Source organism: Notothenia coriiceps, unplaced genomic scaffold (assembly GCF_000735185.1).
Source record: "Notothenia coriiceps isolate Sejong01 unplaced genomic scaffold, NC01 NC01_scaffold00016824, whole genome shotgun sequence".
NCBI classification, from domain to species: domain Eukaryota; kingdom Metazoa; phylum Chordata; class Actinopteri; order Perciformes; family Nototheniidae; genus Notothenia; species Notothenia coriiceps.
Genome location: NW_011349525.1, coordinates 103295 through 127166, shown reverse-complemented (window position 1 = coordinate 127166; position 23872 = coordinate 103295). Strand labels below are relative to the sequence as shown.

At 40.5% G+C, this 23872-nt stretch overlaps 1 protein-coding gene across 1 annotated transcript in view; it reads left to right on the top strand.

The window, feature by feature from the left end:
* Nucleotides 1-795: 795 nt before the first annotated feature.
* LOC104949842 (clathrin coat assembly protein AP180-like) overlaps nt 796-23872 on the top strand; it is a 26742-nt gene continuing 3665 nt past the window's right edge. The window contains exons 1-2 of the mRNA XM_010776270.1: nt 796-1604; nt 21032-21174. Coding sequence (XP_010774572.1) covers nt 1475-1604; nt 21032-21174 — 273 coding nt within the window. The 5' untranslated portion in view covers nt 796-1474. The remainder of the gene's footprint in view (nt 1605-21031; nt 21175-23872) is intronic.

The window sequence follows — 23872 nt, the reverse complement described above, 5'->3', positions numbered from 1 at the left end:
CCTTACAAAGAAGCAGAGTAGTAGTAGTAGATGGCAGATCATGTCATTGTACAATTTTAGATGCAAAAAGTGACCAGTGTTTTCACAAAAAAGCAAAGATTATAGAAAAGCCAAATATTAATATCAATCTGTGTAGCAGAACTTCTTGTTTTTATTTACAACCCCATTTAGAACCTCATTTAGGAGTATACTGCATTTCATTTATCACTCAGGGGGGAATTATTTGTATAATATTGTTTGATATCAGGGTAAAACATTTTTTATTATAACGTCTATGCTTTTGCTTTAACAAACTTAATTGTTATGATGCCATGACAAAGAATAATGTGCCTTCGAGTGAGGGATAATAGATTGAATCAACATTATAAACACCGACAGAATGCCATAATGAATGGAAATGGAAGTATTTGACACCATTACCAAAAATGGTATAAGGACTTCCACTTCTATTCAAGCAAAGAGTTGTCCTGCATATCAGCACCATGGACAGTGACGAAGGCAGCTCCTCATTCTGACTGGCTGCAGTTTGACATAGTTTACTAACAAATAATGCTAACTGAGGCCGCACGCTTCATATGACCTTCATCGTGTGGCAGCAGCACGATGAGAAACCAAGCTTGGCTGTAGAGTAGCTGTATTAACCCTTCCTGTCCTCTCCCATCCACAACCTCCATCCAGCTATCGTCTCTTCCCAGCTCTCGCGATGACAGAGGCAGCAGCGGGGTTGGTAGTACAGCGTCACCTGACTCCGAGAAGAGGGCGTGGTGATGAGAAATAAAAAGATTAATTAATAATTAAATAAACTGGAGGATGCACATCCACTCGGAACACCGCCATCCAACTACCCGGGTTTAAAGCGCACATCGCCGGGGCTTGCAGGCTGACGGCGGGCCGCAGTAGAGAGGAAGCACGGGAGGAGGAGACGGGGAAACAGCTGCACTGGATGCTGGGGAGGATGATGATGATGCCATCCAGGACCTGATGTTCTCCCACACACCCCGCTGAAACACAAGGACTGTCGGGTTGCTGGTGGAGGGGATTATCCAGGAGGCTGGAGGAAGGAAGCAGGGAGGAGGGGAGGCAGCGACTCGCATCATCCGGTGTCAGGCCGACAAATAACGCGGAAAAGTAAGAAACTGAAAGGAAAAGCCTAGAAATAAAACCAGGATTTAGGGTTTTAGCAGTTGCCTTTATTTTGAACGGATATCGATCTCCAGGGTGGAAAAGTCAAGAAACGCGTGCAGATCCAACACAACCAGCCACTATTGTTATGCAACTGAGATAATTTCCAATTCTATTGAAAGTGTCCTGGTATTTCTCTTCTAGAGCTGTGTGCCTGTGGTGCTTTCGAGGGCAACCGGGATTACTGACACCGGGGTCGTTCATTTCGGTGTGTGTGTGTGGGGGGGGAGGTGGGGGGTAGGACCGTAGTGGCCGCTCTATAGTCTAGGTTCGGACTCCACGGACAGAGAAGATGTCGGGGCAGACTCTGACGGACCGCATCGCCGCGGCGCAGGCCGGCCTGACCGGATCCGAGGTGGCCCGGGCCGTGTGTAAAGCCACCACACATGAACAGACAGCTCCAAAGAAGAAGCACCTGGAATGTGAGTCATCTATCTATATATCTATATCTATACAATCATATCTATATATACATATCTATCTATCTATCTATCTATCTATCTATCATCTATACATCTATACATGTCCACATCTATGTGTCCTTTCGACCCTCCATCAATCTTCCTCATGTAAAACTAGGCCACGCACCAACACCACAATGGTTGCCACCCCCCATCCATTCCTCCAGTGTGTGTTAGTGTGCTTTGGGGGGTTCATCAGCATCACAGTATGTGCTTACATGTACATCCATATTGTACACACACCAACATTATGCTTTAATTGAACAAACCACCTATTACCACTTACAGCGGGGGTTTCTTCCCCCATTGTGCTGGTGAGATGAGCATCAGAAGGAAGCCACAAAACCTTAAACCAGGCACTTACTGCCTGGAGACCGGCTCCCTCCATGTTGCTCCAGTGGTGTATACTAAACAAGCCTTTGCTTGGGTCCCCTATGATAGTGCAGAAAGGTGTGTGGCACTGCAGCATACATCACTGCCTGTTTTCTTGGTGCAATTTGTTGAATTGTTGGCATGGTACAAACAAGGGAGGGAAAGGATGGAGGAAGGGTGCCAATTCAATTTCAAACGCGGACATAATATCTGGAGAAGCCAAGCCTATAAAGCATTTGGAAAAGGCTTAATGCAGCATTAACTGTAGATATGTAGCATATTTGAGAGCAGTTATCAACCATCCCTGTGAGCATCCACACATACATTTGATTAAGATGTGATGAACAAACCCACAAATGATGCTACAGTGGACTTAAGGAAGGTGATGTTTAGAAAGGTGTCACAGGGTGCTAGAAGGGTTTGCTCTCCATACACAAACATATGTGTACATCTCCATGAATCTTTAAGTCATGATGCACCAGAACTGAAATTGGATATCTATTGCCACACACATAACAATAAGTTATCCATGTCTCTTCCACTCAATAAGTCATACAGCTTAGCCGATTAAAGCCCAGATATTAAAAAGGTAGGATCAGCGAATCCCTACTTTATTTGACATTAATGTGTATCTTTTAGGTTCTCAAAATGTAATGGGTTCTTCCTTGGTCCATCCTACACAATTTCACACATTTTCATGAAAGTCAGTTCAGATTAGTGGACTATAAAAGTATAAACTTATTAGATAAACGTTGGCCTTCAAAGATCATATACACAATGTACACATACTTTGGAGGCCTTCCTCATCAGGACATCATTTAATCTGACATGTATGTAATTATCTTAACCACAGGTTAGTGTACAGATTACTTATTAACACCAGACATGCACTGTTGGACCAGATATGAGCCAATCCAGAGTTAGCCATTCATCATGTCCTCAGTATCAAATCTGAAGAAATGGACCAAGATGACAAACTCAGACCCAGCGGGAGGAATCGATCCTCCTGTCTGTTCGTGTTCAGACTAAACAATTTGAATGAATGATGAACTGCGTTGAATCATAGCCGAGGGGAGCTGGCCAAAGTTTGTGTCAGCACTCTGTTGTGGTGAATACAGAGGAAGCACTGCCCTCCACTTTTGACTCTACCAGTCACCTACAAAATACACAGAGCTCCCTCTGACTAATGGATTGTTGAATCCATGAGCAAAAATACTTATTTCTTTATGTCCCGAGGGTGGGGGAAACATCTGAAGCAATTGGAAACAGGACTCAGAGAGACACGAGGAGAGCTGGAGCTTTGATGGCAAACACTGACGATTTATTCGGAGTTTCGGCCAGAGAATTGACAAGACAGGTTTTGTGTCACGAGTTGACACGGCGGTTGCCAAACCAATTCTGAAGAACTCTTTCTTTAGCTCGAGGTTTGAACTAGTTCGGAGTGTAATAATCAACATTCTTTATCAGTGAGACTAAACAATTATGGACCCTGAATCTAACTAGCTCTCGTCCATAGAAAAGCGCCAGGGTCAGGGAACCTTCATCCCTGAACAGTAAACTACCTCATGGCGGCTTGTGCTCTGTCATAGACTGGCAACAACAATGCGCCCAAGCTGCTCCTCCTTAAGAGAGATAGCAGCAATACCCAAGGTAGTAGACCTATGCCTTGGGAAAGGAGACAGTGAGAGGAGAAAATTATGAACTGGGTCGAAGGTTGAATACCTAAGCAAATTATTCCCTAACACCGAGGTTTTGCTTCTTCAGCCTTGCTTGGTCATGGTTTGACTAGTAGCTTATAGTGGCTAATGAAAGCTAAAGTTAGCAGACGTTTAAACAGACAGCTGTTTCGTAGAGATTAATAATTCAGTTTGTGGACTTTTTGGGTTAGTTACTGTTGCACTCAAGCACATCATGTGTATGTCTTTAAAGAAACTACCTCGACATGTTCTGGGTTAACAGATGGCAAATGCTGTCCTATTATCCTAAAATGTCAGTCATAGTGGCCGCTGTTTAGCAAACGATATCACCAACTGGCTATCAAACTAAATACGGAGATGAAAACTCAAAAGCATAACTAGTAATCTTTACGAGATGACTGTGTTGGGCGGCAAAGTGGTGCAGTTGTTAGCAATGTCGACTGACAATAAACCCAACTTTCTGTGTGGACTTTCCAAGTTCTCCTCGTGTTAGCGTTGGTTTTCTTCATGTTTTCCGGATTCTGTCCAGAGTGAACCCTTCTTTTTGACCAATGATAGCTGGGCTCCAGCACACAGAAACGCTATAAAAGGTTAAGTAGTTACACATAATGGATGAATGCATAGCATACATTTATCCAAATCACTTTAGCTGTAAACTGTGAGACTTCAGAATTCTTTGGTCACATTTGAGTATTATGCCGAAACAGACAAGAACTCAGTGAAGTTAAACCAAAAAAGTAAGGACATCTTCGTTTGTATACAAACTCTTTCAGTACAAGCAGAGTTCAGGTTTGTTTGGTAACTTAAAAAAACTCATAAGTAAAGGGCTTAGGTGAAAGGTGAATTATTTCAACAATGGTAGATATGCCTTTGACATTACATGTAATTTTATCCACAACTGACATTTACCCAATGTGCTGCTTGGGGCAACTGAAGTTCATAGTTTTTTTTCTGTGAACACGAGGAGAAATATGTGTCTGCACTGTCAGAAAACCTGTTGCTACATACATAGCAGTCACAGTGTTCTACACAAAAGACCCTTTATGCATTATTAATTACATCATACATGACAGCAATCTTCCTAACCATAATTGTATTTTTGTGAAATGTCTTTCGAAATAGAAGTCCATCTTAATAAAACTGCGTTTCAGTACATAATATGTTCCTTTACCAATCCACCAGCATCACCAGTCATCTTCATAATTAGCCTCTCCTTCCACTCCAACGATCTTCCCATCGTGCTAATGGTCTCTGGCATTAAGATGGGTCATTTCTGCTGTTTGCACACATTCACATGTATTTAGCATGTTTTGCTCCTGGACATTCCATCTCCTACTAAAGTACATGTACATATTTAAATTATATTAAGATGTTAGAAAGATATTATTGATTGCAATCATTTCGTGACAGTAACAGATTATCTAAAATGGCCGAAAGATATCTCTTATCATGCTTTTCTCGTCATTCTCCAACTGAGTTCCAGCGTTGCGTTGAGACGACCATTAAGTAATGTAGTCGGTCAATCTGATCAGCATCATCAAAGCAATAGAATGCAATACATTTTAAAAAAGAGGATTAACCTCTTCAATTATCCTAGTCTTGAATCCAGGCAGGTCTTGACATAACCTATCCATAGTCTACAAATAATCCTTTATGGTTTGTTCCACTGAAAGCCAAATGTGTATTGGTCTGTTGCTCGGCTGATCATCCAGAGGGCAGCCGAGCAGTAAGCTTCTCATGCTGTGACCCCAAAGCCCCGACAGAGAGAGAGAAAACTCAAGAAGCTTTTAGACTGAATTAGGTCCTTCAGCTTCCAAAGGCACCACGACATTTTTCTAGCAGTATATCTTTTTGACAGTTTCGAGGCAGCTGTTAGCTTGGTTTGTTTGTTTTATACCCTAAAACTAACCTATAGGGTTGGGATCAATTAACATTTGAGCCGGCACTTTGAATTCAGTTCCAGTACCTTGAATTTGTATTTATCAACCACTGTTTTCTCTTTCCTGTAGTATGGTATATAGGTTTTTGTGCATTGGTGTTCGGATCAGGGGGTCACAGGTTCAAACCCCACTGCAGTCAGCATGTCGTTGTGTCCCTGGGCAAGACACTTCACCCCAAATTGCTCCTGGGGGGATTGTCCACAGTATTAAGTATGTAATTCGCTTTGGATAAAAGCGTCTAACAAGTGACATGTAATGTAATGTAATGATACGACTGCTTTGTTTACTTCCGTAACATACTGTAGTGACAACAATATGAAACACTTAAGCTTCTATTGGCTAGCGGTCCAACACATTATACATGATATGGCTAAGGCTTGGGACATCTCTAAGCGGTTGACTAATCACAACAGAGTCGGCCAGCTAACCAATCAGAGCAGACTGGGCTCTGGTTTCAGACAGAGGGGGAAAAGAGGTGCTGCAGCACAGGCAGTATGAGAAAAATAAAGACGTTTGAATATTAAAGCATGGAGACATGTCACAGGAGAGGCACAAAATACAAATATGAACCTACAACTGAACATATAGGGCCCCTTTAAAGTTCAACATAGTGGAATGAACATATGATTTGTCCCTTCAGGCCACAAATTGCAGACTATATGGAGGAGAAAAGGCTTCAACAAAAAAGTAATCCTAATATCTGGAAAATAGTAGGTACTTGTCTCTAGGGCAAACATTTCCTGTCTATATTAGGAGCCTGACAGATGACTGCGATACAGATCAGAAGTCCTCCAAAATCTAAAAAGATTAGAGCACAGCAGCACAGATTGCCTGACACCCCACACGGCCCTTGTGTGTCTTACAGAAGGCTCTCGATAGCTTATAGGCTGCATGTGTGTGCCTCTGTGGGCATGCGGGAGTATGCCACATGGTGTTGGCAGCATCCCAGAGAAAGAAGGAATGTTTTTGTCTTTGTGGACTTAAGTAGGGATGCAGAGAAAGAGATTGCAGCTGTGAGTCAGGAGGATAATGACTGGGAGCAAAGAAGATCATTGCCTAGAAGATCTGAACTTTTTGTCAGTGACAAAAAATCTTGAAGCTATGAATGATAGGAAACGTGTAAAGATGGCCATCACTAGTAGTGTTCATGAGGATGAATATGCAAGTAAGCAGATGATCAATTCTTAAATTAAAGACACTTTACTTCGACACTGAACAAGCAAAAGCCATGCATCTTCTCTCGTTTTCTTTGTGACTACTACTGACTTATTAAGATCTCATTTGGCATGTTTGTTAACCTGTTGATTAGGAACAAACGCAATGGGATTGATTATTATAAGTACACAAAATGTAAGAATCATGTGGTTTAGGAATGGGCATGAATCTAACATTTATATAAGAGATGTAGCTCAAGGGTTAATTTAATCAGTTTTACTTTAAGCTAACATTGCTAAACACCGAATTGAATGAATGTCAGAGAGCAACATGCTTCATTTACACACAGCGTTTTATTCTAGCCTTCTTAATCTCCTCACCTGCAACACATTCCATCAGGGCTGAGTTTGGGACACTGCACTGGACACTGTCTATTTGGATTGATAGGGCTGAGTACATAACACAATATCTGTCAACTGCATCAATTCAGTTTTCAATTATAAGCCTGGCACACTCCTTTCTACATCATTCTGCGGCTGCAGGACATTGAAACTTAGCTTTATAACCAAAATCAGCTGCTGCCAAATAATTACCGTAATTTTCGGACTATAAGCCGCGCCTTTTTCCCTATTTTTCAACGCTGCGGTTTATATAACGGTGCGGCTAATCTATGGATTTTTACAGCTAACGGCCAACACCTTTAACTCTATGGGCTCTATGGCCGGTCCGCGGACCCCCACCTTTAAGCGGCGGGTTCCAGCAGGAAAAGCTGGAGGCCGGAAAAGAGTGAGACAGGTAGCGCGCAAAAGTAAAAGTGGAACCGAGAGTGGTATGCCGCTGCTGCGGCTTATATTCAGGTGCGCCTTATAGTCCGAAAATTACGGTACTTCAATCAATGGGCACATTTATTTTATATATCCACCATGAGGCAAGAGAATGTTGGACAGGCACTTTTTATTCTCAGTGTGAACCCAAAGGCCCTGAAGATGGAGCAGAGGACATGCAGGGTGGCCCACAGGGTAACAACAAGAGAGAAAGTGTAACAGGGTTTGAAAGTCTGCCAAATGAAGATGGCTTTGCTTCCCTAAACACAGGCTCTGCCATTCTCCTGCTTCTAATAGCCTCTATCTCCATCTACTGCTGCTAATGTCGCCCTAACCTCGTAATGCTCTTGCTGTTGAGAGAGTGTGACGGATCTATAGCTAGAAGGTTATGTTTTCCGAAAATGTATGTGCTTGGTTTCCTTCTCTTCTTTACATACATGCAGACTATGTTCAAACCCAGACGATGTTAATCATAATAACCTTGTTTCTGATCAGGATTTAGGACTGTCTGCATTTCTCTGCAATAATGATCACACGCTCTGCTGTCACTCTAAATCGGGTCACTCCAATTAACAGGTTGTTTAACACATGGATGCGAGTATACTCTGCTCAAAGCTAATGCAGGATACATGGACCTGTGTGTGTGTGTGTGTGTGTGTGTGTGTGTGTGTGTGTGTGTGTGTGTGTGTGTGTGTGTGTGTGTGTGTGTGTGTGTGTGTGTGTGTGTGTGTGTGTGTGTGTGTGTGTGTGTGTGTGTGTGTGTGTTTGGTGATGGGGGGAGGAGGCAGAAGGATAGGCGGTTAGAAAACATAAACAGCGTGCTGAGTCCCCTTTCACTGCTAAGGTGCTGTTGCCACAACATGAGTCACAATCAATGTGTTGCCACATTTGAGGGAAAGACTGTCGCCCTGAAATGGGGGGAGGCGTTGTAAAGTCTTGTGTGTGTTAGCGCATGTTCAAGCTATTTTCTTTCTGATATGTTCCTTATCTTACATGCTTTAATAACCTACACATGCAAAGCTAGTACTTCAAGTGCATTGCATTTAGTATAGTCAATCCAGTTAAGGCAAGATGTACTAATAATAGTTACAAATCTTAACATTTTGCTGTTGTTTTTAGAGGAATAGCTTGATGTTATGAGCTTATTTACTATAATATATAGAGTATACATTTCAGGTTATTATGCGTATTCGTTTACTTATATTAGGCTTTTAGCTTCCAGTTCTTATACTGTAGTTGTCAAAATGATCCACCACATAACGATGCAAAGTTTTAAACTTGTAAATGTCTTGAATTCAAACAATACTACTTGGTTATGTTAAGGCCACAAACTACTGAGACATTTTAGGGCTAAAATAATTATGTTCAGGTGTAGTTAAATGAAGTTGTGTACATAAGTTGAGTAGTTAACATAAACTAGTACACACTGGTTCTGCAACTAGTTGTCGTAACGTGCCACGTTTCTCATCTAACTCAGCAAAAACAATAACATACCTAAATATTCTAACCCTTGTAAACAAGTGGCTTAAGTTGTAGTAGCTGCTACCACTGGAAAAAGCTATACAATAAACACCTGTTTGGAAATATTTAGGTTCATAGCATCTCTTTTGTCAGCTTTTTGCCTTAGGATTGTATTTTTGCTTCATATCAACCAGCCAGATTATATGTATAAAGGTTATCATGTCTCCTGGCAACAGTAGCTGAAGCTCTCATGTCCATGGACTGTCAGTCAACTCCTGTAGCAGGAAACCTGTCTTCAGTCCCAGTGTGAATCAAACATTGAAGTTAAAACAGAGTATTCATGTTTTTTGGCATGCCTGAAAACGCTGTCAGTGTGGATATATTCACTGAAACTGCTGCTAGTTATTTTGTTATGCTTCTTCACAGTTACACTCCTGTGTGTTGGGACTCGTTTTCAGTGGTTTAACATGCAGCAATGTGACCTCTCCAACACCTATATGACATGTTTCACAGGCCCATGACTCGCTAAGATACAGACGTAGAGCATATAACATTGCGTCTAGTGTAAGAACGGCAATAGCTTGTAACAATTATCTTATAGTTGTAGGCTAATTTTATTCAATTTGAGCTAAAAGACACAATCACAACATGCCTGAGATGTATTGTGTGTCTTCTGAAAGCACAGTTTAAGTCTGTGTGATTATTCTCTACACGGAGGAAAAGTATCCTCCAGCATCTTCCAGACTTGCTGTTCAGTTAATTGGTCCTCGTATGTTTTTCCTTTTGCCTCGCCCACTCTATCGTTCACCCGCCACCACCACTCCTACCCATCTTTCTCTTTTATTCTTACTACTTTATAATGATTCTGTGCTGTGCTTGCCTAATGGCCAGTTGCAGTGAACAGAGGAATGTGAGAGGAGGTTGGTGAGAGCGCTCAGCATGAACTGCAGTGCTGATCTCACAGCAGGGATCTGTGAACACCCCAGAATGCCTCTCTCATGTCAAACACTGTGTGGGAGGAGGACTGTCTTACCAACAGTGTGTGTCCAGATTAATGAGCTGTGACCAGGATCCCCTATCTGCTTCAAATCAGAGCATCTAATTCACATGCATTTCTCTTTTCTGAATACCTCCCACCTCCTACCTCCCTCTTGCCATGCCTCTCAGTCTTCTTTCTGATGTTTGTTGGAGGTCGCAATGCCCTTGCCACTGCTACTCTGAGAATGAAAACATTAATATTAAAGTTGAGTTCAATCTCTGGGGGGATTTTTTTATACCAAAATGGCAACAATCTATATGCTGAAGCCTAATATACATGAGTTGTCCTGGCATGCAGGTAATCAGCTGAGCAGCCTATCCAGCAGCTCATACGTTAAAGGGCCATGTCTACATCCTGGCTCCATTTGAATAATGCACAGGGGCTCGGGTTCCCTTCTGTTTTATTATTACTATATCTTCCCGCTGAGTTCTGCCTCAGGTCCTGAATTCGCAAAAAAAAGTGTTACAAAAAAGTGTTTCCTGTCACATATAGTTCTCCAAAGTTTGGCTTAATTTTAAATGTTATGCGACCCTACAGCTTCTCCAATAAGGAATGATCTACACTTTGACAATGAACACAGTAGGTTTATACTGTCTTAACTTTAACTTCATGTGGAATATCCAAGTGAATTGGAGGTATGAGGTTATGAACAAATCTTCGTTAGTAATACAGTGATAGAATCACTGTTGAAAGCACAAGTTCAATGTTTGCAATAAAGTCTGTGTAGGTTAGACAGAACTAAACAAATACAGCTTTTACTGTATCTGTACAAATAAGAAAGAACATTTTCTTGGCTGCCTTATTTGATTCAGCATGGGACTGCAGGGTGGATATTTATCTCTGTTCCCTCCTTTGGAGCAGAACCTGCAGCCATAGAGATGTTCTAGCCTCATGGGAGGTGAACAGCTAACAAGGGATGAAAGGAGCTGAGGAGGACAAAATGAATGAACAAAGGAAAAGTTGTTGGACTGGTCAGGAAGGAGATATTTGGCCGAATTGTCTGAGAGCATAGTAGTGAGCAAACAGTTCATTACAGCTGTGGGCAAGAAGAAGGGAAATAGACTTGAGCAGATATCTGGGTGCTTTGTTGAACAATGAACGAAGATGCACTGAGCAAAAGGTAACAAAGAAAAGAAAAGGTGTAAACTACAGAAACAACCCCGTCATCACCACACAAAAATGTTTGTTTTTGTTTTCTGAAGCTATGTAGAAAGGTACTCTTCTGATGCTAACACAAGTGGCTAGCTAAACAGTTCAACAACACAAGCTAACCGACCATGTTCTGTAAGTTGTTTAGCCTTTAGGTTACTGTTCATTAATGAGCAGGCAGCATTTTGGCTGGTACCATGATAACACACTGCTGAACAAGCTACTAATGTTTACTGTCAATCCAACTAGTGGGCTACAAGCACTAGCCGCAGACTAGCTAAGATGTGAGCGTATTGCCTGTCCCCAGTTGAGTTTATCCAAAACTTAAGCTAGCTAGACTAAACTCCTTAAATATGAGAAAAAGCTAGCAAACTAGTAACTACAAATCTGGTTTTCACAGCTTATCTTTTTTCTAGCATTAGAATATGTTTCTGAAATAGTTCTGTAGCTATACCTTACACACTCAAGCTGCTTAATGAATCTTCTACTGGATTTTTTATAACATATGGTAATGAAGGGTAGAAAGGAACACATGTTTAGCCTGCATTCAAAAATAATTTAAGATAATGTGGAATTGTGAAACTCTAAAATTACTATAAAATCCACATGGGTATGTCCTAATATATTTAACAAGTTTTAGTTTTACATCCTATACGCTTAAGTGTTCTGTGGTGCATTTTTGCTTGCCCACATTGTTTCTGACCTCACGCTCATAGCTTTCATATGACTTACATTTATTAATTTGTTTGTAAAAATTAAAATAAATAAATATACCAGTGCATCACAGCAAACACAATCCACCAATGGCTGAGTGAAATGTCAAAGGAGCTAAAGCTTATATGAAAACAGCGCTGCTATCTGCACCCACCAGCATTATGTGGCACGCTGGCTTTCTCCTCAGATGTCACTTCCATCCTCCACAGTGCCTGCTTCCCATTGGCTTCCTCTTTGTTTTGCTGCTACACGACATTGGTACGCTGAACCACTGAGCATTCTGGGTATTTTCTCTCCTTCCCCCTGTATGTTGCTGGAGGGTGAGAGGAGCTAAAAATAAACTGAGCTCTCATGGTCCGTTCATGTGTAGCTCAACAAGGCATCGTGCAGCATGGCTCGTACTGCACTGAAGGATTAGTGAATACACTGATACGAGTCACCTATACACCTGTGATAGAAGATGATTGATAAACCGTTTTATGATTTATTATGACATTAATGATCAGCATAAGAGGTGTGTGCAGGCATCAGCATTCATTTGAATTCAGTGCTGAATCTTACCGCTTTGTGAGGGCTGGTATGACTCACATACGATACATCTGGCTTTGTTTGGAGGACTCCTATCAGTTTGCTGCTGTGGGAGTTTGCACCTGAATATAATTTCAAAGGAATGTGACAGCATACTTGCTTCAACTGCAAATATGAGAGCTTGTTGCCTAGGAAACCACCTTGGCATGTCCCCTTGGTACATTTGTAAAAATGAGGAAGATGTTGCAAGTGTGACGTGCAAGTTTGCGTCTGTGCATATATGTCTGTCCTGCGGTGAATTCATAGAAGCTTGTTTTCAGTTTCCCTCACACACACAGCTCTGATATCACCTACAGTTACTGATATGTTAAATGGTGCCATTTAAAATCAGAGAACTGGCAGCTGTGTGTTGGGTGTTGCAGGTGGGCATCCTGATATTGTATTCAGTGACTGTTATCAGACTGTAAGGGTCAATAGAGCACATGAGTCCACAGTGTAAAAGTAGAAGATCTCGATCAATACAAGCCCAATGGTTTACCTGCTACAGGGATACAGTGTACATCTGGACATATTCAATATATTTGTTATTGACAAATGACCCAATAAATAAAATGACAAAAAAGAAGAAGGTTCATCCCTGCTTTCCTCTGAATAGTTTTGTGTGTTTTATTCTGGTTATTTGTGCGGTGCTTTACCTTTCCTAATCAAACGCAATCGAAAACACATTAAACAGCCATTAAGGTGCATTGAGTGACCTACCTTTATTACAATACACATAACCATATTATTGTATTCCTTGCAGTTCAGGAACAAAAAAAGCCCAGGAAATAACCATATTTCTTAGCCCCATTGGCCATTGTTATTGTTATGAATGAATATGTCACTTGAATGCAACCATTTTATGTGTTTTTAATAGTTTTCTGACAACAATAGGTTGAAGTTATAAGCTATTATGAGCTGTGTCCAAACGGGGGACATGTTTTTTTTAAGGGATCAGTTCATGTCTTTGTCCCCAAGGTTAGCTTTTTGCATGGAACAATGTCCTTTTGGGAGAATTGTACCAGACATTTCATGCATAACAGATGAGCCTGCATATTGTGCATACATTTGTTTCGCTTTTCTAAAACAAGAGTTCTGAGTCTGACTCATGCGTGGCTCCATTCTAAAGAGTTGAGCATGAGTTCTCTCTGTGTGTATGTGGCCTGCGTGTTTGCATGTGTGCCTGCAAACATGTGATTCTGACAGGTATCTTTTTCTCATGTTTTTTCCTCCCTCTCATTTTACAACGGCACGCACGCTGTAGAGGATGTGACATGCTGTCCTCTTTTTGCTCGCTGGGCTACACAAATGACGGATCAGGTGCTGTCTCTGTAAATGAGAGCAGGGTAGAACGTGTTTGTATGAGTCTGTGGAATATATAGCAAAAATAAATGCGTTGAGGCTCTTGTAATCCGCATGTCACGAATAACCTTGTGTAACAGCTAAAAATCCCCAGGCTTTGATTGAAAGGCATGTTTGTATGCTGGGAGACTGAAATGTCATTCTAGGACAGTGCAGGAGACTGCGTCTTGTTTGACAAGTTCTCACACCCCATCCGGAAAATAGGTCAGATAGGTCAGGCCCTGCTACAACAATCTACATACTCCACTATAGGGTCAGTTTGGCACATTCTTAAACAACAAACCCTGTATAAGGAACTTTATACAGGAAATGTTCGATTGTAACTTAAGCTAAATATGTTAGATAACATGTTACCTATGTTACCTTAGTTATGTACATTGCAACTCATTTTAAGTATGCGAGTTATTAAGTATGTTACTTAACTTTGAACCTGACCTGGAAGGGATTCAAGGGACCTTGAATGCATTTTTTGCAGGATTATTCATGCAATCTCTTTACAACATATACAGCACATTTGACTTGATAATGGAAACATGCATTTTAAAGCAGAAAAAAATATGTATTGTTCAGTGACAGAAAAGGCCACAAAATATTATTTTCCATAACGCTTGCAACCTATGCTAAGTACATTATGGAACATGTTCCTTACGAGAAGTCTGTTACGACTAACATTATGAATGCAACGTTAAGTCAATTATCCAACACATTATAACATGACTGAGTTATGTTCCTTGTGTAATGTTATGTAACCTAACCTACCTTCATAAAATAAAATAAGCCAACATTGACTTTAGTTTCACACAGGGTAAAAGTCCAGTGTTCTTCTCTATGCTACGTCACATGACTTCCTCTTTTACTCCCACAATAACAACCTCGAGAGCGTGCCAATTCATTTTTTTTGCCAAAATAAGTATTTTAATATAATGTATTTAAACATACATAAATATTCTATATTTTATATTTATTTGAGCCTTTTATTGTACGTAACGTAAGAAAATGATTGCCTTTAAAAATAATAACACCATGCAGCCCCTTATCCAGAGGATAGGCAATGTGAGTGTGTTCATCTGTGATATTGCTATTGGTGAAAGTGTTTTTAAAGTGCGTTCAGGTTTATGAAAAATCAATACTAGATCAATGGAATATTATTTTAGAAATGTTGTCACTCTAATTGAACAACTTTGTATTGATCGTATGAAAAAGGTGTAATTCACTATGTGTTAGTCTGGCAGGGAAGTAATAACATATTTACGATTCAATTTGCTTCATTCTGCAACATGCAGGATATGGAATTTGTAACCAAGTATGCCAGTAATTGATATTCAGCGTGACTATCTGTGTGTGCTAGCGCTTGAGAAGGGCCACGTATCGAGCTGCCTCTCTTTCTTACTCACACTCAAACATGAATAATTGAAAAGGAAGGTGGGGGGGAGACGGTGAGTCAGGACTTCATGCTGAATTGTTGTTCAGCATCTCAATCAGAGCGGAGACTCTCTGCCACTTTCTCTTTCTCTGTCCGCAGGAGTCTTTTCAGCTGCATGCTTCAATATTTCCCAATAATCCATCCAGCACCTTTTCCAACAGATGAGTTTACATGCCATAAGGTTGCAACAAATCATTACAAACATATTTCTTGAGTTACAGCCCTTCTCATGTTCTTATTGTACTCTTTTTAGGACATGATTAAGTGTATATTAAGGGGATCGATTAATGTAGAGTTGTAATGGTCGTGACTGTGCAGCTCGTCTCGCAGTCTGGCAAAAGCAGCTTCCCTCACTGTGGGAAACAAGAGAGAGAGACAGGCAGAGCGACAGACGGAGATGGAGACAGAAAGATACGCAGAGATGAAACGCGTCGGATGACGCTGACTCATCAGCCCTGTAGGGATTATCCTTCTCAATCGGAGTGTGTGTGCAGTGTGCATGTTTATACAGTATGTGCGTGTGTTTCCTACTACTTAGGAGGACATGCACAGCATTCATTACGCATGATGAAAGCATGATGGAAAGCGCTAGCAGACTTGTAGCTCGGCTGTCAAAGCAAAGTGACCTTGAATGCGTTTTTGCATGAATGTTCGTGGAGTCCCTTTACATCTACACTCACTGTGGGCTGCTGGACTTGATTTATTCATGGGAATAAAAACATGAGTTATAAAGCAGGAAATGAAAATCACTGGTCAAAGATTATAGTTCTCATGATAAAGAGAATCACTAAATCCTGAGACTCTTCATCATTAGTTCTATCTCCATCTTTAGTCTGGATGTAGAGTAATCCAGACTCATTGGGAAAGCACAAATCTCAGCCAAGGCCAACGGTGCATTTACATGCTCCTTGGAGGTCGTCATTTCCCAAGTAGTGAAGTCGCTCTTCCCATTTTGGTGGATTCAAGTGCTTTAGGTCAAAATATGGAATAGGCATGGACACTAAAAAGTAAACTTTGATTGCTTTTTCTGAGTTGTTGTTCCAACATAAGGTGAATCTTGGAACATTATGTGAATGCCAACGTGTGTGTGTGTGTGTGTGTGTGTGTGTATATTCAAAGTGAAATATAATATTTGTATCGTCCTGTTATCCGGATTTGCACCAACATTTCACGGGTTCTTCCATGAGCTTATTTTCATGAAAACTGGGCCAGTAGTTTTTCCGTAATCCAGTGGAGAGTCAGACGAACAAACAAACCATAAACATCCTCGCTGGAAAAGGAAGCAACTATAGTAGTTTGATCAATTCAAAGCAACTAAATGGCTTTGTTAGAAACAGCTCCTTATTAGCATTAGTCACAATTTGTTACGACTGATTAAACGGGTATGAACTCAAATGCACAACTCACAGAATTTAACAAAAAAAAGGTTTTATTCAAACCAAAGCTCAACGATAGTGGTACAAAAAACAAAATCACTCTTAAAGAGGAAAAACACTAGGAGCATGAACAACAAAAATACTTAAACAAGACGTGGCTCAAAGCTCTGCTTGGGGTTAATCCTGGATTGCTAATGCTGGTGGTAGTCACAAGGAACGAAACGAACTGGCACAGGACAAAGGGAGACGAGGACAATAAATACACCAGGTAATGGGGAACAGGTGGAAACAATCAGGGGCGGGGTCGACAATCACAGGAGTGGGAGACACACAAGGAAGGGAGGTCAGAGTATCTGAAACGAGAGGGAAGGTTACTATTCAAAAATAAAGGGGAAAATCACTAGACAAAGACAAAAACTAACTAACATAATTTGCGAGACATGACACAATTGCTCAATCTGTATTCTGCAAATTGGTTTTATCCCTTTTTCACCAAATCCATATGCTTGTTATGTTATGTTTGGATGATTTCATGATTTTAAAGATTGTTGGGTAAAGATCTTTTACGTTCTTTATTTGGCTTTGAAATCTCATGTCCAACTTGTAGTTATTATTGTGATCAAGGTACTTGAAGGATAAGACTGATTTTATATATTTTTATTATTATTAACAAATCCCTTTAAAAAACAACCCCAACAATGGATTATATTAAAGGTCACCTATCATGCTATTTTTAGGCAATAGCATAGGTCTTATACAAATGTATAAAAAACATGTCTATAAAGTGTTTTGCTCAAAATACTAAACAGATCACCCATTCTAGCCATGCCTCATATCCCTCTATTTCACTTCCTGTTTCAAAAGTGCTGATTTTGGGTATAAAGCTTTAAAAAAAAAAAAAAAGGAGGGGGCTGAGCTCATGCGGGACCCGGCAGCTACTGTCTAAACTAAATACTGCTGTGATGAAACGCCATATCATGGATTATCAAGGATTATTTCTGAAACAGTATGGAGCTCAAAGGCTTTCTCTCTTGCCGGTTATACCACAAGATGAGTTCCTTTTTATATCCAGCTTCTTCACAAACATGCTCTCCTGTACAGGTTAGCTCTGAGTGTTAGCGATGCTAGTGTAAACACCGACCATATTACGTCCAAAACAGACGGGCATTGTTTCTGATAGCAACTTTATGATAGTGCCGTGGGTCCACATTTCAGATATTAAGTCATATCGGACGCAAATCTAGATCAGCTCCGTTGTAGCCCCGTTTTTAGAGATTTGGGTACGGAGGAAAAGAGAGAGGGTTTTATTTTCTGACACTGCGTGAGTTCCCTGACACACCGGGGACACATATTTATGTATAAAATACATCAAAAAGTGCATTTTGCATGATGTCAAAATCCAATTTATTTCATGTCGTTCTAACTTGTGACAGATTGCTCCGTGTTTGCAGGTGAGCTGCCATTTATTCTATATTAAGCCAGGCAGAATCAATAGACACCTCTCTGCTGCCTCAGTCTGCTGGCAGTAACCATGCAGGATGGATATGACACTATTAATGAATCACAGGACTCAATAGAAGATGCTCTGCTCTGCTGAATCAAGGCTTTTAAAAAGAGGCCGGTCATATTTGATCTCCCTCTCTGTCCATCACGCATGCACACCTACTTTCTTACCTTATTCCTCAAACTGTCTCTGAAGATATGACCTCAGGTTTGCCATGGAGGACAGCTCACATATTTGATAGTTAATATATATATTTGTTATGTTATCCCAATCATTAGGAAGGAAATCAACTTCATATTGCTCTCATTTATTAGGTATTATAACAGTATGCTAACAGTGAGAAAGTATAGGATGATTGTTCTCTTCCATACCAACACTTACATCCGTAACCTTAGCATCATCATCGAGCCCACCCTCCCTTTCCTCCCTATCCGACCCCCTGTCACATTCACCGTGGCTGAAAATCTCGTCCCTGCCTTCATAACATCCAGACTGGATTACTGCGATAGCATCCTTTATGGTTGACCTGCGGACATACTAAAAAAACATGTCCAAACTCCGCTGAACGCATGCTCACCTCCAGCGATCCCTCAGACCACACACCTCCACTGGCTGTCTATCAAACAACGGATTGACTTCAAAATATAACTTCTCACTTAAAAATCCATCAACAACCTCGTCAACTCTGTGTCCCCCTTTAAGACACAACCCTACCCGTCGCCTCAGGTCTGCTGATGCTAACCGATCATAACTTTACGCTCCGGACCATGGGCGACAGGGCCTTCGCTGTAGCGCCCCCCCCCCCTCTGAACTCCCTCTCCAGTCACAATCACAATGGCAACACACTCCTATCATTAAAAAACACCCTCAAAAGTCACCTTTTTCACTCCCGCGTTCAACTGCTAATCATTTACCCCCCTGCCACTTTCACTTCCTCTTCCAATCATTTTAGGATTTTTTTACACAATGTTGTTATTTCATTTATTAGCGTGTAAAGCGTCTTTGAACTCTTGCAAAGGTTCCATAAAGATATCATGTAATATTATTATTTAGGATAAAAACAACAAGTTACATAATTGGCTAGCATTATTCAAATTGACATGGTAATGAGAATCAGCCAGTTCGCGGGTGAAGAATTATCTGACATATTGTTACTTACTCAAATATCACCGAATATTTTAACAGACACATCCATCAGACATGAGCCATGATTCAGTGCCTGTTTCTCACCTCCCAATAAGTGTTCTATATTCATTCAAACTTTTTCTTGCTTTCCGCCTACTGTTGAGTGAAATATCTGGCACTTGAACTGGGATATGCTCTACTTTCTAACTTTGTCTGTCTGTGGTTTGGTGGGTGTAATACAGTTTCTATCACTGTAGAAATCTGCCTGCATAGGTTAAAAATGATATTGATGAAAGTGTTAATCCAAATCAGTAAAGTTGTGGCTGTAAAACCAAAACAATGAGCTAAAAGAAGCTAAAATGCTTCAAGGGAACACACATAAAATAATACTGCTTAGTGCAGCTTTGAACAAAATGCCTCAAAATGATTGTACTCTTGTCCTTCCACTGATATGTATGTTAATGTATATCCTACATACAATGAATTATATAACAGTTATATTTAAATTGATTATTTAATACTTATATTATAACAAACAGGTAAAGAGCTCTTCAGGAGTAAAAGTGATCATTTGATTGAATATCATATGAATGAGAACATGGTTATATGAGTTACAGAGTCAGCTGTATTACATCAGGGCTTATCAGGATAACACTATATCCCCAGGACAGTCTCTCTGTGTGTTTCTTTAGCTCTGTCTGTTCCGATCCATAAAGCTGATCGTCTGATCTGTAATACAACCCTCCCCTCCTGGTTCCTCTCTGTTTCTCTGCTGTGGAATATTCCACTCTGCCTGTGCTGGTATTAATGCGTGGCTGCTGGAATGAACAAAGAAGAAGTGAGTGTGACTCACACCAAAAGTGGCAAAATGTGAAGCACTTATTGAAATACATTTCATTAAGATGGAGGACTGCAGCCTCCAGAAGCAATTGTGTTGATGAAGAGGAGATCCTTGTGCTTGGGTTAGATTTGCTCATTACTAAATAGTTGATAACATGGTGGTACAGTAGACAATGCAATAATCACACAAATATGCCACAACACATGCCAATAATGAAACATCTTCACCTGGTTCACAATGCATGCAGAGCCTTCAGAAAACATACACCGACTAGACGAACCATGCGCAGCAGTTTTTCCAATCTGTGTTTTTATAACTGCATCGTTATAAAAAGACAGTGAAGCACCTGGAGAAAAAAACATTCCAAAACACCTAACCAGGGCTGCCCCTGCTTAATTGCACTGCATCTGCGCATAAGCTGAAGTGCGCTGCATCTGCGCATCAGATGAGGCCCCACGCAGTCTGCGTGATCTGCGTGTAGGGAGGGGCGGGCCTGCACCTAACCTGTGTTTTTTTAAAGTCAGACAAAGATGTTGTTGCCATGATTATTTTCTGAAAAATATTTTTAAAAGTGTACACAAGTACACTTACTCGATTTTCACACATTTGTTTCTTTGAGGAAACACTGCTTAGGAAAATACAGAGTTAAACTAGAAATTAGAATGCGAGAGAGTGCTGCTATAAGATGCAGCAGTCCCAGCACATGAACTCTAACACCCTTCTGTTTGTAATTTCTCACCCATCTGTTATCATTACTTCATTCAATAATTCCTCTCAGCACACACTGTATAATGTCCACCATGTGACCTTCTGCTCCTGCTCTCTTTGATGCTCCTCAGACCTGATCCAGGCCACCCAGGACACCAATGTGAACATCCCCTCGTTGGCCGACACGCTGCTGGAAAGGGTCGGAAACGCCAGCTGGGTGGTGGTCTACAAAGCCCTGATCACCACACACCACCTCATGGTGCATGGCAATGAGGTGAGGATACAGTTAAAACACACACCGAGTACATACTGATGTTGGTTAATGGTTCTCATGTCTGGAGAAGTATGTCTTCACTTGAGCAATGGACCCTACGCTAAGGTAGAATTAGGCGATACATCTATATTATATTGATATTGTGATATGAAACAAGATATTGTCATGATTTCGGAAGTGTTCATCTTTTCAAAGGGTGAAAATCATTAAAGTTATGTATTTTTAAAGTTTACAATACTAGGATTATTTTTTCTCTATACTATTCAATATCAACACAACTAAAAGATATTTCGCAAACATTTCATTGGGTAAAATATGTGTAAAAGCAACAATAGTCAACCCCACAATATCATCACAACTTAGATATTCTACCCCCCAGTAGAGACAGCTGGTGGTACTGGGAAGCTGTCAGGTAAAGTAGGGCAGACAGAAGATGTCAAAAGCAAAGTAGGGCATCGTTTTCATCACACGACCCAGTGTACACACTTACCTGCTGGAAAACACACCGTACCAGGAGCTCAGATTGCAATTCATGCATGTAAGTTCAAATTGTATTTTTGATCCCCTTTTGGCCAAGGAATCAGTGGAAATAACGTATCTGCATTCTACTGTATCATCCAAAATGTGCAAAGATTATGCTGTTAGGTAAAACAAGAGAAACAACAGGACTTTTTTTTTATCTACCAATTCATACTTACTTTTCACAGAATTTGATAAAGTATTCAGATCATTTAATTATGTAAAGGTTCTAATACCACATTGGGAAAATACTTTACTGCATGTACAATTTCTGTATTCAAAACCTTATGAAGTAAAAGTATGTAAGTACTGTCACCACTGAAAGTATATCAGGTAAAAGTCATTTTTATGCGGTAAAATCTTCGCTGTCAGTGTAATTTTACTATTATATATGATGTTTTTGGATCATATATATATTATATATGTTATAATAAACTTGAATAATAAATTCAATGAAGAGCTGAAATCAGTTGATACCTAATTGTATACATGTGATGCTGACAGATGGTTTGGAATAGGGGGAAACTACCCTAAATCCATATTTTTTTTATTTCAAAAATTGTTCCATTAAGTCTGTGTCATGTGAAAGGTGTTGATTTGTCCGGCTGCATCTCAGTGGGTAAATGGGCATCTACCAATCAGAGGGTCAGTAGTTCAACCACCATCTTTGGGTAAGAAACTTAACCCCAAATTGCTTGTTAAAGCACATGTAATGTAATGTAAAATGTAATGTAATGATCACCTACGCATACATTTTAACCTGAAAATGGACACAAAATACCTGCTTCCTTTCAGGTTTAGAGCTAATAAAAATAGAACACTGGATTTTATGAGCAAGTAGTACTTCTTCTCCTCAAGGTCTACCCTGCACATTTTGACTTTTGCCTCATAGATGTACATTATGACCTCAGCAGCATTCTAAAAATCAGCAAAGGGACTGCCCTTCTGCTCCCCGCTCCTGACCCCTGACCCCATTAATGTCCTGTCAGCTGGAGAAATGGAAACCCTCTGCACTGGCATCAAGGGAGATAAACAGATGCTCCTTTACAGCCCCTGAAAGAACCCAATGCCCTCCCGGCATTCATTGGGTGAAAAGCAGAACAGATTTAGTGATATGAAGATAATTGCATTAACCTCTGTTGCCGATAGAGCAGGTGTCAAGGGGAATTAGTAGATCGGGACACACACACACACACACACACACACACACACACACACACACACACACACACAAAAAGCTCAGTTTGTGTATGAATAATGTGCTGAAGTATTTTCTTTGCCCATATTTCAGCTGCAATATGGCAGTTATAATGTGGCCACAAATACTTAAAGGGACAGTGCCATAAATGTGTGTGAGCCTTTGAATAGGTTATATGTATACAGTGTGTGTCCTGTCTCCAGAGAGCTGTTTGTTTTTATGATGATAGAGTGCCTGAAGGGGGAGAGAAAATGTGAGAATAAAAAAGGAGGAGAGGCGATAATGTGAGGCGTCCCATTTCTCCTGGGAGGATTTTACATTCTTAAGCATCCCTAATGTTAGTGTGCTCTGGTTTTTGTGAATGTAGCCGCTAAATAAGCATCAGCAGTGTGTGTGCCATGCTTTATGTCGACATGTATCAATGTAGTTGTTTATGCAGGGCTGCAGAGAGAGCCTTTTTAATGCTGGATTCCCTATTCTCCTCATTCGTATTCACACCCTACCACTTACATAGTCTGCAGCTTTGCTACTCAGATGCAGGATATCTTTCCGATCACTAATGAAAAAGACTTGTATAGCACGATCAAACCTTCCTTCATTATGTTTAACATGGAGACATCTGTTTGAAAATGATCATGGAGATATAACAAGCCTAGATGCTGACATAGTGTGTTCATTTGTCACTGAGCATTTCACTCTATGGTTATTTTTCAATGAGTTTAATGTTGTTGATATGTGTAATCCATTGGAGATAAGNACTTACATAGTCTGCAGCTTTGCTACTCAGATGCAGGATATCTTTCCGATCACTAATGAAAAAGACTTGTATAGCATCACAGCTCTCATACTAATTTACAGTTGTGTTGTAGACTGCTGAAAGCACAGAGAATACACATTAATTAACGATCAAACCTTCCTTCATTAAGTTTAACATGGAGACATCTGTTTGAAAATGATCATGGAGATATAACAAGCCTAGAT